Source organism: Hemitrygon akajei, chromosome 17 (genome assembly GCF_048418815.1).
Source record: "Hemitrygon akajei chromosome 17, sHemAka1.3, whole genome shotgun sequence".
Taxonomy (NCBI): Eukaryota; Metazoa; Chordata; class Chondrichthyes; order Myliobatiformes; family Dasyatidae; genus Hemitrygon; species Hemitrygon akajei.
The window spans coordinates 31,325,515-31,348,648 of record NC_133140.1 but is presented as its reverse complement, the minus strand read 5'-3'; the positions used below and the strand labels follow the sequence as shown (position 1 = coordinate 31,348,648).

Sequence of the window (23,134 nt, the reverse complement as noted above, 5' to 3'; positions counted from 1 at the left end):
GAGTTTATTCGGGAGTGGATGAATCAATGCCAGGCTTCCATGTGTTTCCTACGTGCAGAGTCAAGAATCTGATTACCGGGTCGATCCCCACACCATTTTACCCAGTTACGCATCCGGAATTCCGACGAGTCGTTGGGGATGTTAAGCTGCTTTCATAGACATTTTGTCGCCTCATTGAATTCCATCTTCTGTCCCCTCGGAATTTAAATCGTTCATTGTAACATATAGTTTGTCCATTGCATCCAGCTGGATGTTTTCGAGGTGGGGTGGGGAAGTTGAGTTCGGCCGGAAGCGGACATCAACATGGTCGATCTTATCCTGCTGCGGATCTGTATGCATTGTAAGAGAAAGTTCAAAGGAAAGACAACTCTTCTTTAACCTTCAGGTCATTTAAGCTGTCTAAACTAGAAATGTCACTGCATCAGAATACATCGGTTGCAGTAGATAAGCTTTCCGCCGAGCCGGGGGATCCTGAAATTCAAATGTTCCTTTCCTCGATACATAAGTATCAAAGATGACACTACTGTGATTTATTCCCCCTGAATCTCTGTCTGTTCTTCATTAGACCATACTCATGGCGTGCAGGAATAGAACGGTAACTTGGACCGATTACTGAGCACTTAAAAAGAAGCTGGCTGAAAAACCTGCCTCGTTTGAGTCCTTGTGAGATTGTCGTGGTTGCTCTTAGGCGACAATTAAATAAGACTGCACCTGCATCATTACTCGTAAATGCTTTGGAGATAGTAGCCGTATCTCTGTAGTTTCACCGGCATAGATTTTGTTTATTGTTAACTGGCATGGAAAAGCATAGGAAGGTATAAGCACGTTTGTGTTTTTAACTATTCAATTTATCTGTTTATGAATTCATATGCCTTAATATTTCTGATAATGCCAAAAAACAATCAAGATGTTTCCAACTATTAAGCACAGCTCTCGTTAGATCTACGGACTAACTGTGAATATAGATTTCTAATTTGTGAAACACTTCAGTCCACTCCACAGGATAATCCATTGAAACGTCGCGCCTGTAAATGTCTCTACCTTCATTGAAAACATATTCCCATGTATACGAGTGTGGCGGTGAACGAACCCAAGTGCAGAAAATTGGCACGGAGTCAGAGTCAGGAGGCGTTATTGACGTAGCGAGCGTGGAATCAGTATCCAGGAACGATGCCAGACTTAGAATTGGCAGCCCTGAGAACCATGAAACGTGGTTACTCACACAGGAGTCGATCAACGAACTGGCAGCTCCTTGTTGTGATCACAGGGTCTTTATCCCGCACTTTCTGATGGAATGCAGGTGTGTGTAGTTAGTGGAACCTGGGAATGATTGGAAACTAAACGACGGAATTGAGGCCAAATTTCTGAGGAAAATAGCAAGGTGGGGTATTCCCAGAAGAGACCATGACAGAGTCCCTCCCTCAACGGGAGCCTCCAGACGATCCTCCAGGCCCGACTGGATGGTCCCGATTAAAATCCTGGATGAGGGAAGCGTCTAGGATGAGCGGGAGACCCGGGAACGCTCTTCTGGACCGGACCCTTCCATATCTACCAGTTATTGGGAACCTCGGTCCCTACTGCGCACATCCAGTAGTCTTCGGACGGTATATGCCGGATGGTTAGCGATGGTACGGGCAGGTAGGGGAGTCTCAGCCAAGGAATTCAAGGGGCTTTAACTGGGAAACATGAAAAGTCGGGTGGACTCGCATGGATACTGTCAGTTTAAGGCGAACTGCTGCGGGATTGATAACACTTTAGACCTTGAATGGTCCCAGGAAGCGAGGGGCGAGTTTCCTATACCCGTTCATGAGCGGGATGTCCTTGGATGAAAGCCACACCATCTGCACCGGTTGGTACTCAGGCGCCGGAGTCCGGTGTCGGGCGGCTGTCTTCTTATTGCGTTTTGCTTATCTGAGTAGAGCCGGGCGTGTCTCCTCCCAAACCTTAAGGCACCGATCGATATGGTCCTGAACCGACGGTGCTGCAATCTCCTTTCCTTGCGCGGGGATCAGCGGGGGTTGGTACCACAGGGACCTTCCAATGGCAGAGATCACCGGAGAGTTGTGGGCGTACTCAGCCCACAGGAGGTGGTCGCCCCAGGTCGACGGGTTAATTTGCCGTTACGCAACGTATAGTCACCTCCAGGTCTTGGCTAACCCGTTCCGTCTGCCCGTTCGTCTGGGGGTGGAATCCGGATGACAGGCTAACCGATGCACCTAAGGCTTGGCAGAAGGCTTTCCATGCCTTTGAGACGAACTGGGGACCTCGATCGGAGACGATGTCTACGTGGAGGCGGAAGACGTGGCGGACGTGAAGATCTGCGGTTTCCTGAGACGAAGGGAGCTTAGGGAGTGCTACGAAGTGCACCGCCTTGGAGAAACTGTCTACCACGGTGAGTACGGTGGTGTTCCCATTTGAACGGTGTGGACCGGTGACGAAGTCTAGAGCGATGTGCGACCAGGGACGACTAGGGACAGGTAGAGGTCGAAGTAACCCCGCAGGTGGCCGATGAGAGGTTTTCCCCAGGCAGCGATGGAACATGTCGAGACATAGGAAAGGGTATCCCCTTCCATGGACGGCCAATAAAAGTGTTTGTTCAGGAGCGCTAGTGTCCGATCAATCCCGGGGTGGCAGGGGACCCGAGACGTGTGCCTATTGGAGATCCTCAGATCTGATGGAAAAGGGCACATACAGGTGATCGCCGGCTCCATTGCCGGGGCCCGGGTCATCCCGTTGGGCTGTTTTTACCTTGGTCACCATCTCCCAAGTGAGGATGGCAACCACGCAGGATTGTGGGAGAATAGTCCCTTGGCTGTAAGTGTCCTCCTTGCAGTCGTATTCACGCGAGAGCCCGTCCGGCTTCCCGTTCGTGGACTTGGATGGGATGTGAGGGAAAACTTGAACCGTCCAAAAAATAACGCCCAACTGGCCTGGCGGGAGTTCAAACGTTTTGCGGTCTGATATACCCCAGGTTTTAATGATCAGTCCATACCACAAACGGTTGTTCTACCCCCTACAGCAAGTGCCTCCATTTCTCCAATGCTAGTTTGACCGCCAGGAGTTCCTGACTCCCCACGTGGTAATTCCGCTCGGCGGGGGCCATTCGGCGAGAGTAGAAGGCGCAGGGGTGAAGCTTTTGGTCCGAACTTGATCGTTGGGACAGGACTGCTCCTATCCCGGAGTCAGAGGCATCCATCTCGACAATGACTTGACGGGCAGGATCCTGATGGACCAAGATGGGAGCGGTGGTGAAACACCTCTTCAGGTCGGTGAACGCTGAGTTAGTTTCGGAGTCCCAACAGAAGGGGATAGTAAGCAAGGTATGCCCGGTAAGGGGGGACGCCACTCGACTGTAGTCTCTAATAAATCGGCGGTAGAAGTTTGCATACCCCAGGAATCGTTGAGATTTTTTGCGGGTCCTGGGCCTAGGCCATTATTCCACTGCCCGGATCTTCTCGGAGTCTGCTCTCATGTGCCCGCTCTCGATGATAGAACCCAGGAAGCTGACCGAAGGAACGTGGAACTCACATTTCTTCGCCTTCACATATAATTGATTTTCCCACAGTTTCTGGAGGTCTTGACGGACATGGTGAAAGTGTTCTTGGGTGCTGCTCGAAAATATCAGGATATCATCGAGGCAAACAAATGCGACACCGATTAATAATGTCCGTCAGTACATCATTAATGAGGTCTTGAAAAACGGAGGGAGCACTGGTGAAGCCAAACGGTTTTACGAAATATTCGGAGTGGCCCAGGTGTGTATTAAAGGCCGTCTTCCACTCGTCCCCCTCCCTCCCCCTGGCTAGATGGTCGGCGTTACGAAGGTCCAGCTTTGAGAAAATGGTGGCTCCATGCAGTGGTTCAAAAGCCGATCTAATGAAGGGTAAAGCGTACTTATTCTTTAGTGAAATCCTGTTTAGGCTTCTGTAATCATTACAAGGACGAAGAAACCCGTACTTCTTTTCAACAAAGAAGAAACCAGCGCCTACCGGGGAAGCTGAAGGTCTGATAATGCCCGCCACGAGGGGCTCGCTGATGTACTTCTCCATGGCCTCTCTCTCCAGTTGGGATAGGTTAAAAAGGCGACTGGTGGGTAGCGAGGCCCAGGGGAGAAAATCGATGGTACAATCACATGGGCGGTGCGGGGGCAGGGAAAGGGCCGGTTATTTACTAAATAGCAGTCCCAGGTATTGATCCGCGGGGACTCGGGACAAATCGAGGGGTTCCGGGACAGGCGGATTCGCGGTAGCTTCCCTGGGAGATGGGGCTGACCACAGGCAGTTGGCGTGGCAAGACAGGCTCCACTTGGCTATCCTCGCGGTAGACCAGTCGATGTGGGGATTGTATTGGATCAGCCATAGAAACCCTAGAACTACCGGGGCTTGAGGTGAGCGAATGAGACTGAATCATACCTCCTCCCGATGGTTGCCGGAAAAGATCAAGGTCAGGGGCGGCGTCCAATGGGTCACCCGAGCCAGAGGTTTTCCGTCCTGGGCCCGGGCCTCCAGTGGGGTAGTTAGAGGCTGGGAAGGTATTCCAGCCTGGAAGGCTATGTCTTCGTCCAGCAGATTGCCCTCGGCACCGGAATCCACCAAACTGAGACTGTCGTTGGTAATTCAAAGTAGCCGGGATCTGCATCCGAGTCTGGGGGCTGAAGGAAGTCTCGTCCGGCTCACAAAGACCCCTTTTCCACTGGTGAGCCCTCACTTTTGGCCGTTGCAGGCAGGGATCCTGGAAATGTCTTTGTTGGCCAGAATAGGAACGATCCCCAGCTCTCCAGCTCTCCACCTCCGAAGTCGTTCGGCCGGGGAGAGTCAGTTCCATCCCAGCTGCATCGGTTCCTCCCCCGTGGTGGTGGGACGGTCGGCGCAGGAGCTCCATTTGGAGCGGCTGGGGAAGGGAGGCTGGCTGGGACTGATAAGGTTGACCGTGGGCTTCCCCGAGGAGCGAGGCGACTGCTTCTTTCTCTCAGCCTCTCTTGAAGTTTATTATTTAATCTAGTGGCTGGTGAGAGCAGAGAGTCCAGACAGTTCGTGTCGTCCCTCGCTGCCAGTTCATCCTTTATCTTATCTGCGAGGTACTGTCGAAACACCTCCCGTAGGGCCTCGTTATTGCACCCTGAGTCTGCCGCTAAGGTTCGGAACTCGATATAATACCTTGCTACGCTTCGCGAACCCTGACAAAGAGTCAGCAAGCGTTTTGCGGCGTCCTTACCGCGAATGAGTTGATCGAAGACCTTCCTCATTTCAGCAACAAAGGAGGGGAAGGAGGAGCAAGCCTCTGGTCTGTTATCCCTTATCGCGTTTGCTCAAGCCAAGGCATTGAGCCCCATGATCTACGCAATCTTCGATTTATCTGAAGTGCAAGGACGTAGCTGTAGCTCAAAGACCAGAGAGCATTGTAACAGAAAGATCCGGCACTTCCCCAGGTCCCCAGCGCAAGGTGCGGGCTCGGGTACGTATGGCTCTCGAGGGGACTGTGTTGCTGATCCCAGGGGCGATGCCATCACAATCTGTGCGGTTTGGGTGGTCCGGATTCTTGGAGGGTAAGCGGTAACTCGGTCCACCTGCTCACTGACCTTCCGTACATTCGTGGACAGCGTCCGAATGTTTTCCGTGACCTCCCTAAGTAGTTGGTCGTGTGCGCGCTGTAGATAACCCTGACCGGCGAGGGCCTGCTGTACGTGATCCATGTCCGCTGGCTTCATTATGACCAATTCGTTCTGTGGTGGACGAAACCAAGTGCAGAACACGGGCGCGTAGACAGAGTCGGGGGGCGTTATTGACGTAGCGAGCGTGGAATCGGTATCCAGGAGCGATGCTAGACTTAGAACTGGCAGTCCTAAGAATCATGAAACGAGGTTACTCACACCAGAGTCGACCAACGAACTGGCAGCTCCTTGTTGTGATCACAGTGTCCTTATCCTGAATGTTCTGATGGAAAGCAGCTGTATGTAGTTAGTGGAACCTGGGAGTGATCGGAAACTAAACGATGGAATTGAGGCCACATTCCCGACTTAAATATCAAGGTGAGGGATTGCCAGAAGGAACCATGCATCCCAAATGTTTTTAACAATGTATTTCCATAAGTGAACAGCACAGCAACAGACCATCCAACTCACAATGTTGCGCGAAACCAGCTAAAACTCAAACCAAAACTCCCAAACACTAATCGCACCCACCTAAGTTGTTTCCATACTCCTTCATCTTCCTTATATCCAGGTGCCTATCCAAACTTTTATTAAAAGCCCCTATTGTGCTTGCCACCATCAGCATGCCAATGAGGGCATTCTAGGCATCGACGACTCTGGGAGTGAAAAAGCTTTCCTTTCATATCTCATTTGAACCCATCCCCTCTCACCTTCAATTCCATTTCACTTTTCAAACTTGGGCAACAAATACTCTCTGTGCACTATCTATGCCTCTGATATTCTTGTCAACCTCTATCGGATCAGCCCACACCTCCGACGTCCCAGTGAGCACAACTCAAGTTTATCCAGCCTCTCGTGACAGTATAAGCATTTCGACTCAATGTTCTTTATTCTTTTGCTGAGATAATAAGAAGTTGTAATGGACTGCAAAATTAATGCAGCTGTATGATACCATTGGGTAGGGGTGACAGGCTAGGCTCCATTGGCTGAGAGAGAAATCGCTTACCACTTCAAGTTGATAGTTTTTCACTCCGACATGAACAGCAATGTTTCGTATTGTCCCCTCCTTGGAGCAAGTTCCTGTCGGGCCAAGTCTTCCTCATGTTTTTTTGCTTAATTTCAGCTTACAGACATTTGGACCCCAGCACTCAGGAGGCAACATCATCGAAAAATGTCGTTTTCGTCCAGAGAAACTCCTTCTTGTTCCCCTATAACCACAGCTCGCCTCTACTCCCAGCCCCTCCCCCGCCAGCTTCTGTTTTTTAGTCGCAGAGTCAGGCGCAGTGCCAAAGACCTGACCGCCGTGACTTTCCCCTCTATCCAGAGTGAGGAGAATAGCCACTGAGTACTCTGTGCTAGTTGTTTACATCCTTCCCCTTCCTGACTGTCACCCAAATATAAACTGCAAACACACATTCTGCCAGAAAAATAATATTACTTAATTCGTGGTTTTAATGAGAAACACGCAATGAAAGACTCACCTTCAGCAGTACACAAGTATACATGACTTGCAGAGCCACAAGACTGTGCTAGTGGCAAAAGACATGAACGGCAAGACCATTAACCAAATTCAGAAAAGCCTGAAATGAAAACTTGATGGATATCCTGGTTAGAATGCACAACCGAAAAAATGGAAGGAAACGAGAAATCAAAACGCAGTTAACAAGAGACATCAAAACGCAGGTCGTATAGATTAATGAGCAACTTGACTAATTAACTGAAATTCTCTTTTTTATGCAAAATGAGCATTATTATTTTAAAATAACACGATCTTAACATGTTATTTAAATATATACACGTAAAGCTTTAGAGTAAAAGATACTGTGTTTACATGGAATTACTAATCAACTCCGCTGTTCCTCGGAATATTTACAAGCATCCTAGAACATGAGAAATAATAATTGAAATAAAAGGAAACTACAAGACGAATTCGGTGGGCCAGGCAGTGCGGGTGAAGGTATGCGGGCGTTTGATGTTTTGAACTGGAGACTCGGGATTCAGAGTGCAGAGAAGATGCGCAATATATAAATGTGAAAAGGAGGTGTGCGACCGGTGATAGATGGGATGGAGTGGCGGAGAGTTTGCAAGCGGAGCGAGGAAAGTTTGAACCAATTTGCTCATTGCGGAATTCTGTAAAAACATATAATAACGGCCGACTCACACATGTTTTACGAAGGTGGATTAAAGGATTTACATCGCACAGTTAATGGGAGATATCGTTATCATCCAAGGAAACGATACCATGGGATTACGGGACCTCCTACGGGATCCCACCACCAGACACATCTCCCCCCCTCCCCACTCTCAGCTTTCCTACGCTCCCTACGCGACAATCTTGTCCATTCATCCCCTTCCATCCCTTCCCACCGACCTCCCTCCAGGCACTTATCGCTGCAAACGGAAGAAGTGCTACACGTGCGCCCACACTTCTTCCCTCACCACCATTCTAGGCCCCAGGCAGTCCTTTCAGGTGAGGCACCACTTCACCTGCGAGTCAACTGGGGTGATATACTGTATCCGGTGCTCCCGATGTGGCCATTTATACATTGGGGAGACCCGCCGCAGACTGGGAGACCGTTTCGCCGAACACCGACTCGCAGTCCTCCAGCAGTGGCAGGATCTCCCTGTGGCCACACATTTCAATTCCACAGACCACTCCCGCTCCGATATGTCTGTCCATGGTCTCCTACCGTCAAGATCAGGCCACACGCAGGTTGATGGAGCAATACCTTATCTCCCGCCTCGGTTACCTCCTACCTGCCGGCATGAACATTCATCTCACAGACCTCCGTTGATACCCCAGCCCCCCCTTACCCCATCCCTATTTATAATTTTAATCTGGTTCTCTTTCTCTCTCTCTTTCCTCCCTCACTATAATCTACCCCCAGCCCTACTTTTCTTAACTTTTATTTCCCATAATTCTCCACCTTCCCCCTAGCCCATTTCCCTTCAGCCTATCAATTCCCAGCTCTCTACTTCATCCCTCCCCCCACTTCTTATCCCCCTTCGACCATCCCATGTTACTTCACTCCTGATGAAGGGTTTCGGCCCAAAACGTTGTCACTACCTCTTCCCATAGATGCTGTCTGGCCTGCAGAGTTCTGCCAGCATTTTGTGTTTTTATTTATTTCCAGCATCTACAGATTCACTAGTGTTACCATGGGATTAATGCTGCTCAGTCGGCAGGGCAAAGCGACATTTATTTAAGATAACAACACACACAAAATGCTGGTAGAACACAGCAGGCCAGGCAGCATCTATAGGGAGAAGCGCTGTCGACGTTTTGGGCCGTTTATTTAAGATGTTTAGTGAAACCCATTTTGCGTGGAAAGCATCCTCAGTGATTCACAGAAGCATTTTTAACGGAAATTTCGTCCTCTAATACTGAAGTGAATCAAAGTGAGAAGCCAAGGTTCAACATTACGTCTGGCGTTTAGAGAATAAGATATCGTTTATCGAAATAACACATAACATAACATTTATTGGATTGATTATTAGTAGAAGTGTTTCTAAAATAGTGTAACAACTCAAAGCGATAGAATTGCGGGGGGGCGGTGTGGAGGTTTTTCGTCATAATAGCGTAGCAATTAGTGATAGTGCCATCTGCAAGCCGTCGTGGTGACAGAATGGATTTGATTGGGATGATTCGGAGGAATTTACAAGTTTACAGATAACTAAAATTTCTGAAAACTTTATCATTCATATTATTATTGTATTTATTTTCCATCTTCATTAGACTGTACTGCAATATTTTTGTCAGATCAATATAGTGCAGACGTGCTATTGCATCAGTATTAGAGAGTGTTATTTCTTTTTACACAGGGCATTCTCCATTGTGAGCAAACATTGATTCGTTCGAAACGAGTTGAGCTGCGCTGAAAATAAATACGCCCTGAAATGCACGTTGGAAAATATTACCAGCGCTTCGCAATTCCTTGAGAAATTGGTCTACTCTTGTGACTTTGCCTTTCAGAGAAATAACAAACGACTATTTGTGTTTTTTTATGAGTAGATAAAGAAATGAATAAGAACGATAAGCGTACAAAGATCTTGTCAACAACGAACACGATATAACTGTGCATTTTTACTTGAAAATAAATATGGTAACAATGTTTAAAAGTGGAGGAATTGGCAAGATTTGAGATGTGAAGTGACCTAGGCAAGGAAGTGAATGAATGATTCTCAAAAGGACATCTATCCCAGACAGCATATCCAGCGGAACAGGTCTGAGCGGTCAACTCTTGTTTCCAAGCGTGTACGTTTCTATCATTATCAGACAGAGGATTAAATTCTCTGCCGGAGTTCTCTGTACCTGTTCCCCACCTTCCTCAGTCCCGCACCTTATCCACCTGATGAGAACAATAATGTAATATTATAACAGGATGCTCACCCTGTTGTGTCACACATACATCTATCTTACCAGGAATTAATGCGTCAATTTAAGGACCTTTGGCCAACTAAATACTTGGCATATTTCAGATTTGTTTTGCCCTATTGGGCAATTGGGAAATTATTAATCGCTGATGAGCTCTGTGAGAAACACAATTTTCTTCAAGAGTACACATCTAGACACGTGATTGATATATAAATCTACTTTCCAACGTCGACGTTTTTCAGTTAAATGTTATGATTAAGCTAAACCTGATTTCATTTATTTTGACCATGTGCGTATCAACCTCTGTTTCAATGTTGGCTGGGACAGGTACACAGGTTGCGATGCATTTCTCTTGCCTTTTTGGTGCCCTGGGATTTCTGTTTCTACCATTGTCATAAATAGGGCGTTGCGAGCGGACCCAAATGCAAGACACAGACACTGAACTACCAGGAACAGGACTAGGTGTGAGAAGGGAACAAGGAAAGAGGGGAAGAAAGGACGCAGAACATGACACAAGCCCTGGACGAGACAAGGATTCTGGGCTTGAGCTAGGACTTGACGAGGATAGCGAAACCAGGACATGGAGCTGGGAACAAGTAGCCTGGGCTTGGACTCCGAGCGCGAGACTGGACAAGGACCCAGGACTTGGGTCTTGACACGGGCTCGGACCCAGAACTTGGCGACGACATGACGAGGTTAAGGACTGGACGTGAGACTCATGGACAGAACAAGGGAACCCCAGCACAGGTTCAGGGAACCCCAGCTTGGTCCGGGCAAGGTACTCCTGGGCTGAGCGAGACATGGCTACAGGGTGAGCAGAGGCAACAGGTATGGACGTGAGACTCTTGGACAGAACAAGGGGACCCCAACGCAGGTCGAGGGAACCCCAGCACCGGGCTAGGCAAGGATATCTTGGGTGGGGCGAGGCACATGACAAGACGAGAACACAAAGCCGTGGCTTGGACAGGAACGAAGAACACCGAGCCTGGGTCGAGGGAAGTCAGGAACGCAAAACACAAAACCGGGACCCCTCCTTGGGTACAGGACGTAGCGCCAGGACTCATAACACAGAACGCTGAACACGACGAGACAGTTCCCAACGCTAGGTCGCGGCAAAACGGCCTGACCTACCTAGCAAATTCGTGAACACAGTCAGACTGTTCCAAACTGGGCGAGGCTCCGAAACACAGACAAGGCGAGGGAAGGCTCCAGGCAGAGGCGAGGCGTGGCAAGGCTCCAGGCAGAGGCAAGGCGAGGCAAGGCTCTAGGCAGAGGCGAGGCGTGGCGAAGCGAGGCAAGGCAATGCGAGGCTCCAGGCGAGGCGAGGCAAGGCAAAGCTAGGCTAGGCTAGTCTCCAGGAGGTAGGTGAAGGGAAGGGATACAGACAAGGGGTTAGGACAGGAACAATCCAGCAGCCGGATGGTGAGCCCTGACGCTGTTTATGAAGCCAGCCCAAACAAGAATCAACTGCCTCAACAGAAACTGGGTAAACCCGGAAAGCACGGAATAAGGATCATCAACCGGACTGTGAACCAGAATGCTGATTTCACAGACCGGACCATGACAACCATGTGATAGTGCAGTTGTATTATACAGCTAATTTTGAGTAACAAGCTGTGAATGTATAAGAAACAGAAGAGTACTGAATTTTTTTTCAGCATACGATATTTACTGATCAATATTCAAATACAGAGGTGTTATCGCGAGAACCTGTTACGACTTTTTTCACATCTTCAAATCTATATTTCCCTCTGTTGAACGTTGACATAAGTGAGCAAAGAATAACTGTTCAGTTGGCGTTTTTATTACCCTGCAGCAAAGTTTCCCTCGCTAGTGGTGACGAATCTCTTGATTTTTTTTTCATCCTCTGTGGACTCCGGACGCAACATCTTGAGGGTGGGGCGGTACTTTAGGCAAAGTAGTTTTCTTTCCTGAAATGATCGGGGACTGTACAATGGAGACTATGACTGGGCAATAGAGAGAGGCGGAATGGTTTATTCCCAATCTTATTCCTGAATTACTTACTTTTATTTTTTCCAGTGATAATCGCTTCCAACAAATCGAAGAGGATATTGATCCCTTATCTTCCTAAATTATACATGTTATATCGATTAACAACCTTTGTCTGATTGCAAGAAATTAAAAGAAGCAATGCCTCGGTCTGCACTCATTGACAGTCTATAGCTCTAAACTGCAGTCGGATTCTCAGCTTCACAGTTTCTTTGATGTATTTACATCTGCGTACAATGTATGTTCGTTTAGATGAGTGGATGCTGAAGTGCTCTTGGAATCGGGAAGTTGCAGAGCAGTGTAAGTCAGTTTGACAGCTCAATTTCATTTAGTCTGTGAAAATATTGCAATATCAGAGGTTAATCGAGAACCCATTGAGTTGAACAAGTTGAATCAAAAATTGTAAAATAAATTAGTGATGCACTCATAAGTTATTAACTTTACACTTCTGCCGCTTTACACAAAGTTAATGTCAACATTGTATCAATTTTTCCCTTTTTTGATTCATTAGGTAGTTCAACTCAAACAGCTCGTGTTGTCCCATTGAACAATGAGCGTTTCTTTCCTTACTTGAAATGAACCTCAAATAATCGAGTAATCAAGTAGGTAACTCCTTGAAGCAACAGGTATAGTACAAAACTTTTCGCAAAATCAAAATACAAACGCATGTTTATGTTATATGTATCTGATTGCCGCAAACTGTTAAGCCTATAGATGTGACAGGTGTTTCCTCAGTCACACCTGCCAACAGAACTCCAAATGCACACAGACACTGTCATCAGTGGATATCGCACAACTGATAGAAAACTAACGTTGGCTCCTTGTTCATTCATGTCCTATGGTTACTGTTTTGTAACAGTTCGGTATTTCCATTAATAACACTAATGTTCTGTTGGATCAGTGTTCCTAGGTTATTATCAGATATTCGTGTTCATTATGGAGCTGATAATGGGCGTTGGAAGGGTTAGCTATTTCTCCTTTCATGTTTTCAGTGTTTCCTCGTTTGCAAATTACATATGAATGTCATGGTCCCGTCTGGCTGTCCCTCATCTCGCTCCTATCTACTTGATTATGCCTAATTCCAGTCGTTAGATTCTAAATTGCTGCTAGTTCTCTTAATTACAGTACACCAGTTTTCCATCAGAGACTGCAGGATAAGAACAGTGGCCTAACAAACACGGGCCGCCAGTTCGTTGGTCTATTCCCGTGTGATGACTTCGTTTCCCGACCGTTTAGAACCGTTGGTTCTAAGTTCAGCTCTAATTTTAAGTTACTCCATGAAAACCCCGTCTCCATGTCAAGTCACCATATCAGAGCTCCGTATCAAAGTTCCTTCTGTTTATCTGTTCCGCGTTTGCGACTGTGCAAGCACCTCTCAACCCTATCTCCGCTCCTGTGTCCTGCATTTGGGTTCGCCCCCTGTCACTACATGTAAAAATTAAATTACATTCGTGAAAGCAAGGGAAGAAAGATCATCTCGAGGGATTCTGCAGATGCTGGAAATCTTGAGGAATGCAATGAAAAATGATGATTTAATTCATTAGGTAAGACAGCATGTATGAAGGTAAATAAACTGTCTATGTTTCTAGCCAAATCGCTTTATCAGGAAAGCAAAAGAAGCAGACAGAAGCTAGAATAAGAAGGTGGGGTGGGAATACAAGATGGCTGGTGATAGGAGAAAACATGTGTGTAAGAAGGCGTGTGTATACTGGGGGATGGAATGATGATGAAGCTGGGAGGTGATGATTGGAAAAGGTAAAGGTTGCAAGAACGTATCTGATAGGAGGAGAGAGTGGACCCTGGAAGAAATGGAAGAAGGAGGTGATGTGCAGATAAGAAGAGAAGAGGTGAAAGGAAGCCATAATAGCGAACAGAGAGAAAAAGAGAAGGGGGGATGATGAAATATCTATCAAAGTTTAGAGATACCAATGTTCATGCCTTCAGGTTGAAGTCCACCCAGGTGGAAGAAAACAGAGCTGAGAAAAATTGCCGCTGCAGCTGTCCTTACGGAAACATAAAAACCTGCTCTAAAATTGGGAAGGTGATTAATGGAGCACAAAAAGACGTTTCCAGTTCTAGACAGATGGTTATACATCCGATAAAGATTTAACACATGCTAACAGAAGAATCCAGGTGGGAAAAATTTTATAACATTGAATTGCTGAAACTGCAGTAACATAAACAAATAAAACACACAGTAGATCAGGAAACACGAGAGCAAAAGAGAAACACTTAATGTTTATGTTGCTTACGGGGGAGAGGTGTTCAAATTGAAAGGACAACGTTTTCTCTTTCCCAATATGTCGTTAGAGAGTTGTAATTCTGGATTAAATCTAAAATGGGAAATGATAATACATTTATAAGTTTCAGGCATTGTTTTCAAAATTTAGGAAGATAATTCAGCGTAGCCTCATGGAGTATGGAGTTTCACTAACATGTGGATATCACTATGCACCAAACACTACACGGTTACTTGGAAGCATATTTGATTTCATTGCAGGTTATGCACTGCTATGTAGATCTTTGTTGGGAATCGGGGTTAAAAAGTACATATGACATTCCAAAGCAAGATTTTGCTGCATTTATAATCTTGCCTACTCTGCCGTCAATTCAAATGTAACATAGATTGCGAACTGATTTGTGCGTGTAATGTATTTTCCCCATTCACCAGTACACAGCAATTCTCGTAAACCGATATTTGACATCTAAAATACCTCAGTCTTAGATTTGTATTTAATTTTCGTCACAAGAAGTATGATTAGCAGCCTAACTTACATTAGTATATATTACCGTTCATTTTAGTGCACCCGGTTAAGAAACAGATTCAACAGGAATATTCAAATACATCTTGGATTTGTACTTCAAAATGAAGAACTGTGGGACAGTTTCATTCTTCACTACTGAGTTCCAAATGTTAGAACAAAATAAATTTATAAAAGCTCTGCTATATGTATACATCACTCTGAACGAAGACAAGCCCTTTCACCTACCGTCTCTTCATTCTGACATCTGTCCGAAGAACTTGTGTTGATCCCTTAAGAAAAATAAAATAATTTATTTGCATTCGAAAAATTGGAGATTATTCGTCAGATACCAATTGAATTCATCGCGTAAGAGGAGCTGCTGAATTTATGTATCTTTTAGAAAGCCTTTTGTGGTATCAGTTGTCTTAATACAGTGCATCAACATAACGGCACTATGGTCAAGAGTCTTCGACTTTTAACGAAGCTGTAAAGTGATAATAAATAGCATATGAGTGGCCGTACTACATTTAAATACTGTCGCTAAAATGGAAATTAACATCAATGAGACATGCCCGAGTTCGTCAATGCTGTTTACACAGTCACAGTAAGACTAGACCTACGCCCATTTGCTTACGTTTCAAAATTGGATCTGCCATTGTATTGAAAACGACATCTGAAGTATTCCAAAAGAATATAACGGCATTTAGGAACAAGGTGCAGCATGTAAATACAGCGAGTGGACTGTGAAATCATTGCATTTGAAGATCCAGCTTGTGTTGTGCCTGATGATTATCAATGTAATCAGGTTCGAATATTACAATCCATGTCTAATCATGCTGTAATGACATTTATTCTTTTTGATGTTAAATATCTTTAGGGCTTCTATTTTGCGCGAAAAGAGGTGACACTTCTCAGCGATCAGGGTTCTTACCGTGCGATCTCTTTAAACTGACTTTCAGCAAAACTATTATCAGAGCTAAAATTGCCGATCCGCCCACTACACATGACAGAATTAATATAGTTTCAGCGTCTGCTGGATCTACGGGGGGAAACAAGAAACTGTGAAGCATTTATACAACTAAATACAAATGCACATATGACAATTAAAACACAAAATATTTCATAGGCTCCTTTCAAATTTCACTGCACGATATCTGAAAATATATCATCAGGCACGAAATGCAAGTTTCCACCTTTGTTATAACACGATGAGATATAAAGTTTAAGTTTTACTATGTCACAATTTTGGCAAATGTTCCGAAGTTTGCTACCTTACAAATACCGCACGAATTCAATTTCTTAATTCGTCCTACCCGATTTAAACTAACGGAATAAGACATTAGATTTTGAACACCATTCACGTTGAATATTCACTGTCAGTTACTAAGCTTCAAAAGTAGTCATTCTTCTGTGTTTGGGTAGCTGTTCGGTTACGGTTCTTACAAGGGCACATTGACACCACCACTATAACCTGTGAGCTCTTCCATCTTATATTGAGCGCAAAATATTCTGAACATGCTGAAATCCAGAGTAACTCATAAAATCCTGGAAAAACTCAGCTGATCAGGCAGATCTAAATTGTCAATACAATGTACACAACAGATGCTGTGGTCAAATCAACACGTAAAAAAGCTGGATGAACTCAGCAGGTCGGGCAGCATCTGTTGATTCGTTCAACGGATGCTGCCCGACCTGCTGAGTTCATCCTGCTTTTGTACGTGTAGATCTAAATTGTCGACGTTTAAGGCCCAGATCCAACATCATGACTTCATTGAGACACCATCTTACCTTGCTCCAGAATGTAGCTGAAACTTGCAGGCACCGTGAGGGAGACATGCGACACCAGGCAGGTGTAAACATCTTCTCCCCAAGTAGACTGCGTGATTTCCAATAAACTAAACGCTTCGTACAATCCATCCACGCTCCGGTTTGTCACACTTTCTATTCCAGTGCGAATTTCTTCGTTATTTCTTCGCCAAATGATTTCTAATTTCTCCGGGTAGTAGGCAGCCGTTTTACAAAGAAGCTTTCCAGGAGACGAAAACCCTCCAACAGGAACAATCGTCAATGGAGTTGGAGGAGCTTGAGTAAAAACAAAGTTATATTGGGTATTTTCCATCTATTTCAGTTCAGTTAGGTCCTTCATCTCTCCACCAACTAGCATGACACTCAACTATTAAATTATTTACCCGCCAGTATTAACAAGTATTTAATAAATTATTTTAATTTTCTGATCTGTTTATTGTTGCTCAACCACACCTCTAAGCGAAACATTGTTCTTCCGGGGCAAAGTTGCAAAATACAGTACAGTATATGTAGTCACACAAAGCACATGATTTTACCATCCAGCACAGACAGTCACAAGATAACCAGAACAAATACAGTCACCTTGGGAGACGGATGAAAGGAAGTGTTCAGAGAATACACTTCGACGGTGAAGCTAAGAGGTCCGAAGTGAGGGAGATATTCTCCTTTGAATGGTATTTGAGCTTTATTGCACAGTTGACTTTCAAATGCTTGTTATTTTTGGATTTTTCATTTCATATCAAGACTGAGCAACAAAACCCAAATTATCACAGTTTTCTATAGCACGAATGCCCATGGAGTTTAATTTTCTGGCAGCTCAACTGCTTAGGGAGTGTTTCACGTCTTGGGGTTGAGGTTCCGAGTCATAAACATCCAGTAATAGAGCTTTCCTCGGAATATGAACCACTCCTACAACATTTCCCCTTGTTGAATGTGGCAAATCATCTCCTCCGTGAAATAACCAGGAACAGAAATGCAAATTGATATTAAGCGCATTGATTCTATAGTTCCATTATTTCTAAAACCTGCCGTCCTGCAGCAAAATGGTCGACAGTGACCTGGCACTTCTATAGGATCGCTTATAGAAACGATGCCTTGCAGAGGTTCAAACAGGAACTGAACAACTTCAATTTCACAATACACAGAGCTCACTAAAACGTGAGCCCAATTTTAAGGTTTTGTAAACATGATCTGCTTCCGCTACAGCTATGGTCGGTGTCTAACAGGAGAGATTCAATAGTTAGATTGTTTTATCTGTTTATCGCAGCAGTCAGGATTTCATTCTGCCTACAATAGCTATCCGGAGCTCACGGTTGCCTGACTCCCCTTCCCACACCTATACCGACGTCAATATTCTTGGCCTTCTCAACTTCTAGGAGATGGACAATGCCAAGGCGAAAAAGAAAATTCGAAGCATTCTGCATATACATTAAGCATAAAGGGAGAGCGACAAATAAAATTGATCCATTTGAAGATCAGCGAATTCAACAATGCATGGAGCCTAAAGAGGTGGGGGGAGATCTGATCTATTTGCATCAATATTTACTCGGGAGACGTACACAGAGGCTATACAACCGAGGCAAAAAAGAAGCAATGTCACGGTCCATATACGGATTACAGCCTTGAGGGAAATTAGGGTGCGGCTATCTCCAGAACATGGCAAGGTGTCTTATCGGACCTCGATGGAAGGTAATGCAAAAACTGAAAGGGCCCCGATATAGGTGTTCAGAATGTCCTTACTCGTAGGTGAGCTGCCGGAGGACTGGTCTTTAACTAATGTTTTAAGACCACATGACTATTGGATATAGGAGCCAAATTAGGCAATTTCACCCACCAAGTTTGCTCTGCCATTTGATCATAGCAAAAATGGTCCTCTCAGCCCGAAGATGCAGCCTCCTTCCCGTAGTTTTTCATGCCCTAAACAATCAAGATTATATCAACCCCTGCTTTAAATATCCAGACTTATAATGACTTGGTCTCCATAGCTGCCTGTGGCAAAAAAATAAATAAATCCTCTGGTTCACCACTCTCTGGGTATAGGCATTCCTCCTCATCTCCTTTTTAAAAGGATGCTCATCTATTCTGAGGTTGCGTCCTCTGGTCTTAGACTCTCCCACCATAGGAAACATCCTCTCCACAACCACACAATCAAATACTTTCACATTTAAGTAGGGTTCAATACAGTCAGCCTTATTTTTTTTCTGAATTCTAATAAAAACAGGCTCAGAGCTGCTCATATGATTAGCCATTGAATTCTAGAATCATTGTTATGAACCTCTTTTGCGCCCTCTCCCTATCTGCCATTTCTTTGTCTATTCTCTATAATCTGTCTAAGTCCTTCTGTACCCTCTCTATTTCCTAACAACCACCTGACTGTCCAACTATTTTCATATCGTCTGCAAACTTTGCAACAAAGCCATCAATTCCATCATGCTTTTCATTCCTTCAAATAATTCAGTCAGATTTGTCTGTCGAGAGTTTCCTTGAGGAAATTGGGCTGACTATGGCGTGTTTTATTATGTGTCTCCAAGTAACCTAAGATCTGATCCTTAACAAAGGACTTTAATATCTTGTCAACCAGTGAGGTCGGACTGACTGGCCTGTAGTTTCCCTTGTCTGCCTCTCTGCCTTCTTGAGGAGTGGGGTGACATTTACAATTTTCTAGTCTTTCAGAACCATTCCAGAATCTAGTTATTCTTGAAAGCTCTTTAATAATGCCTCCACAATCTCATCAGCAACTTTTAGCAGAATCCTGCGATGTACATTATCTGGTCCAGGTGAATTCGATACTTTCAGACCTTGCAGTTTCCCAAGAACTTGCTCTGCAGTTATGTCTCTAGTTTTGCCGTTATTCAAGATAGACTCTGGGAATAAGCCGGGATATTATAGGCTAATGGGTATTACAGATACGTGGGTAACTTATTGGGAGATATTCTAAAGAATATGATATATAAATAATTAAACAGTATGGGCATGATTGCGAATAGACAGCATTGTTTTGTGCAAGGTAGGCTGTGTCTAGCCAAGCTTAAAGAGCTTTCCGAGCAGGTTACCATGGATCTTGATGAAGGATAACAGTGGATAGGTTCAACGTGGATTATAGCATTAGCTTTGGAAAAGCTCTGCATGGGGGTGGTGGGTTGATCAAGAACATTCGCTTGGTATTCAGGATAAAGGAGTCAATTGTCTCTAACGTTGGCTTCGCGGGAGAAGCTGGAATATGGTAGCCTATAGTTGTTCTTTGAATGAAGGCTTTTGACAAGTGATGTGCCGCATGGCTATGACAGTTTGCAGCGGGTTCTAGACCAGGTGTAAAAATGCACTGAAAATGGCACATAGAATTAAATGAAGGTAATTGTAAGCTGTTGCTCTTTGAGAAGACAAACCAGTCTTGGATTTACACAGTGAATGAGACCAGCATTGCGGAGTGCGGTTAAAAAAAATGATCTTGGAATATCTATCGATAAATCTTTGAAAGTGGAGCCAAAGACGGATGGTATGGTAAAGATAGTCTTTGTCAAATTGGCATTCATATATCAGATTATTAAGTGCAGGAGATGGGATGTTAATCTGAAGTTGTATTAGAAGTTAGTGAGAACAAATTTGGAGCATTGTTTGCAGTTCTGGTTAACTATCTGCAGGAAGTTATCAATATGATTGAATGAGTTCAAGGAAACTTACAAGGAGGTTGCAAGAATTTGAGGGCATGAATTATGAGGAAAGGTTTAACAGGCTAGATTTTTTTCCATGATAGGTAAGGGAATGAGCGAACGTTTGATAGAGGTAGACAAAATTATGAGGGGTGCAGATACGGTGCATGAAAGTCTGATTCATCCACTGCGGTTTGGTTAGAATGTAATTAGGAGTCAGAGCTTAAGAGTCAAAGGAGAAGCATTGAAGGCAAACCTGAGCAGTAAAGTCTTCATTCAGACGGTGATGCTACTGTGGAATTAGCTGCCAGCGGAAGTGTTGAATGTGGGTTTGCGCTCGCCTCTCTACACTTTACTCTCTAACCCCATCAAAATTCACCTTGATCTTGAGAGGTCGATATTTCTCCCCATTTATATGCTGAAAGAAATATAGATTTTGCTAATCCTGCATGACGAAAGGTGGAATGACAATTTGCAGTGCATGCGTCAAATTGTCACTTGATGTTGGAATTAACTCGTTTGGAACTGTGTATTATTCCTCTCTACTTGTCGATGCGGAAATGGAGCATTGTGCTGCTGCATACTGACTTTTGATAGAGATTATAAAAGTTTTCAGATATTTTGCGTCCTCTGTGATGACGAATCGAGTTATCCAACTTCAGCCATTCACATTAGTATGAATATTGCTTCGACTTCTTGCTTGCAAAATAATCCTAACCATGCTTGTAATTTGTTGTATTGAGTGTACCTTCGCGATAATAAGGGTAACGTCCGAAGGTATCACAAACCTTGGACATTAGTTTAACTGGGAGATAGCTGATGAACAGGGCTGGATGAAAAGCAATGAGAAAGAGTCTGGGGAAGTACGATAATATAAACAGAATTAACTATATTATGTGCCTCAAAGATGCTACATGAAATGTGATTGACTCTTCCGTTTTTATAATTCTGAATTTAGAACATCTGGACTGGGGTGCATTAAACGTGGGAAAGAATGTATTCGCGCCGTTCATTTTATCAAGAAGAAACATTTCGTTTTATCGTCATCACTAAGTTTGGTGTAAAATGCACAGGGCTGAAAATCTCCAAACAGCCACACTCACCGAACACAGAGAGCCTGGTGCCATTTCCTCTCCCGACATATCGTAGTTGATAAGTTGCTACACAGTAATACATTCCGGAGTCGGCGACTGTGACATTCCAGAGTACAAGTGAACCCCTTTCCCTTTCGAGAGTAAATTGTCTTCTGTTGTCGCTTTCTAACAATGTCTTCTCGCTGTCCTTCCACCAACGAACGTCAACAGTATCTTGCAATGGTGGAAATTTGCAGAACATGGTAATATTCGCACCTCGCAGGACGTCCAGGTCCCTAGGGGTTTGAAATACTTCGCTCGCAGTTACTTTGACAGCTGCCGGAAAAAAAAGGAAGAGTGTTAGTAACAGTTAAACACAATGAATTAACAAAAAAAAACTAAAGACGTAAGTCATTGGACATCTAAGAGCGAAAGACGAACGAATAGCTGAAACACTGTAGCCAGATATGCTGCGGGCACCCAGGATTAAATATTTAAAATAGCGTATTAAGTTCGGAAGCGGCAGTTATAAATTAGCATACTTAGCCAAGTGATAGCCAGAAGTGCCATGTACGAAACCGTCAATTTCTCCGACATCTTGCAGAAACCTAATGGACCGATTCCTGCAATGCAAGTGGTGTTTTAAAGAATTTGCTGGAGGAAAAGATCTTCGTGAGGAAATGTATTAATCATGTAAACATGACGTAGGATGACGCCACCGCAATGCAGAATAATGTGGTTCAGATTTAAAATCTGCCTGGGCTGGGAGGAAAATAAGAATTCTTACAGTTCTAATTTTTTGCGTGGCCTACCTAGTACGTTCGTGATAATGATGGAAATTTTGCCCTCTTGCTGAATTCAGGAATTATCCAAATCTTTATTGAGAAATAAATTCAAATCTGTACTCTACGCATTTTGATGGTAAATCCGCTTAGGAGTTGAAGAATGTCTAATAAGATAGGCAAACAAAATAATAACAACATTTCTTCATTCCAATCTACCTTTGCAGTTTTGCTCCATTTCAGTCATATACCTTCAGTGAAATAGCTCATTGCTGGTTTCTCTAGTAAAGCAATTGCGCTCTTATGGCCAAAAGGTTTTAAGCCGTGACGGGTACGGACGGGGTTACATAAATGAAAATATTTGTTTCTGTTGATAATTTCCTTTCGGGTTTGGGTATAACGGTTCGACTAATTAACTACTGCTTAATGCCTGGATTACAAACCAAAAAGGAAATGATGAACGCGACTGAATTGAACAGCAAGTGCATTCCCTCGAACGTTGTCACGCACGCATCTCCGGCACAATGTATGATTTTGGATCCTGAGCACTGATGCCTATTTCTTCAGCAATTTTCATGTAATTTAAATGTTATGTTTCATGAACAAAAGCATATAATGTGAACATCACGAATTATTTCCAGTGACAGATTTCAGGCTTATTTTTTTTTTCCAAAGTAGGCTCCATAATACTCAGGCAACACACACAAGATGCTGTTGGAACGCAGCAGGCCAGGCAGCATCTATAGGAAGAAGTACAGTCGAAGTTTCGGGCCGAGACCCTTCGTCGGGACTAACTGAAAGAAAAGATAGTAAGAGATTAGAAAGTGGGAGAGGGAGGGGGAGCTCCGAAATGATAGGAGAAGACAGGAGGGGGAGGGATTAAGCAAAGAGCTGGAAAGTTGTTTGGCAAAAGGATACACATCTGGAGAGGGAGATGATCATGGCATGACAACGTGTGCTTGAATTTCCAGCATCTGCAGATTTTCTCGTGTTTCCACCCATCAAACCCAGGTTCCTTACTCGCTGCTGTGATCAGCTCGCACA

At 44.4% G+C, this 23,134-nt stretch overlaps 1 protein-coding gene across 1 annotated transcript; it reads right to left on the bottom strand.

The window, feature by feature from the left end:
• Positions 1-11,693: 11,693 nt before the first annotated feature.
• On the bottom strand, positions 11,694-22,290 carry LOC140740966 (natural cytotoxicity triggering receptor 3 ligand 1-like). Its single transcript, XM_073070607.1, has 7 exons — positions 22,121-22,290; positions 21,851-21,931; positions 21,339-21,644; positions 16,568-16,861; positions 15,711-15,818; positions 15,026-15,069; positions 11,694-12,368 (listed from the first exon to the last, which is right to left on the bottom strand). Exons 2-7 carry the CDS (start codon positions 21,903-21,905, stop codon positions 12,360-12,362), a joined length of 816 nt encoding a protein of 271 aa, XP_072926708.1. The 5' UTR covers positions 21,906-21,931; positions 22,121-22,290; the 3' UTR covers positions 11,694-12,359.
• Positions 22,291-23,134: the final 844 nt, after the last annotated feature.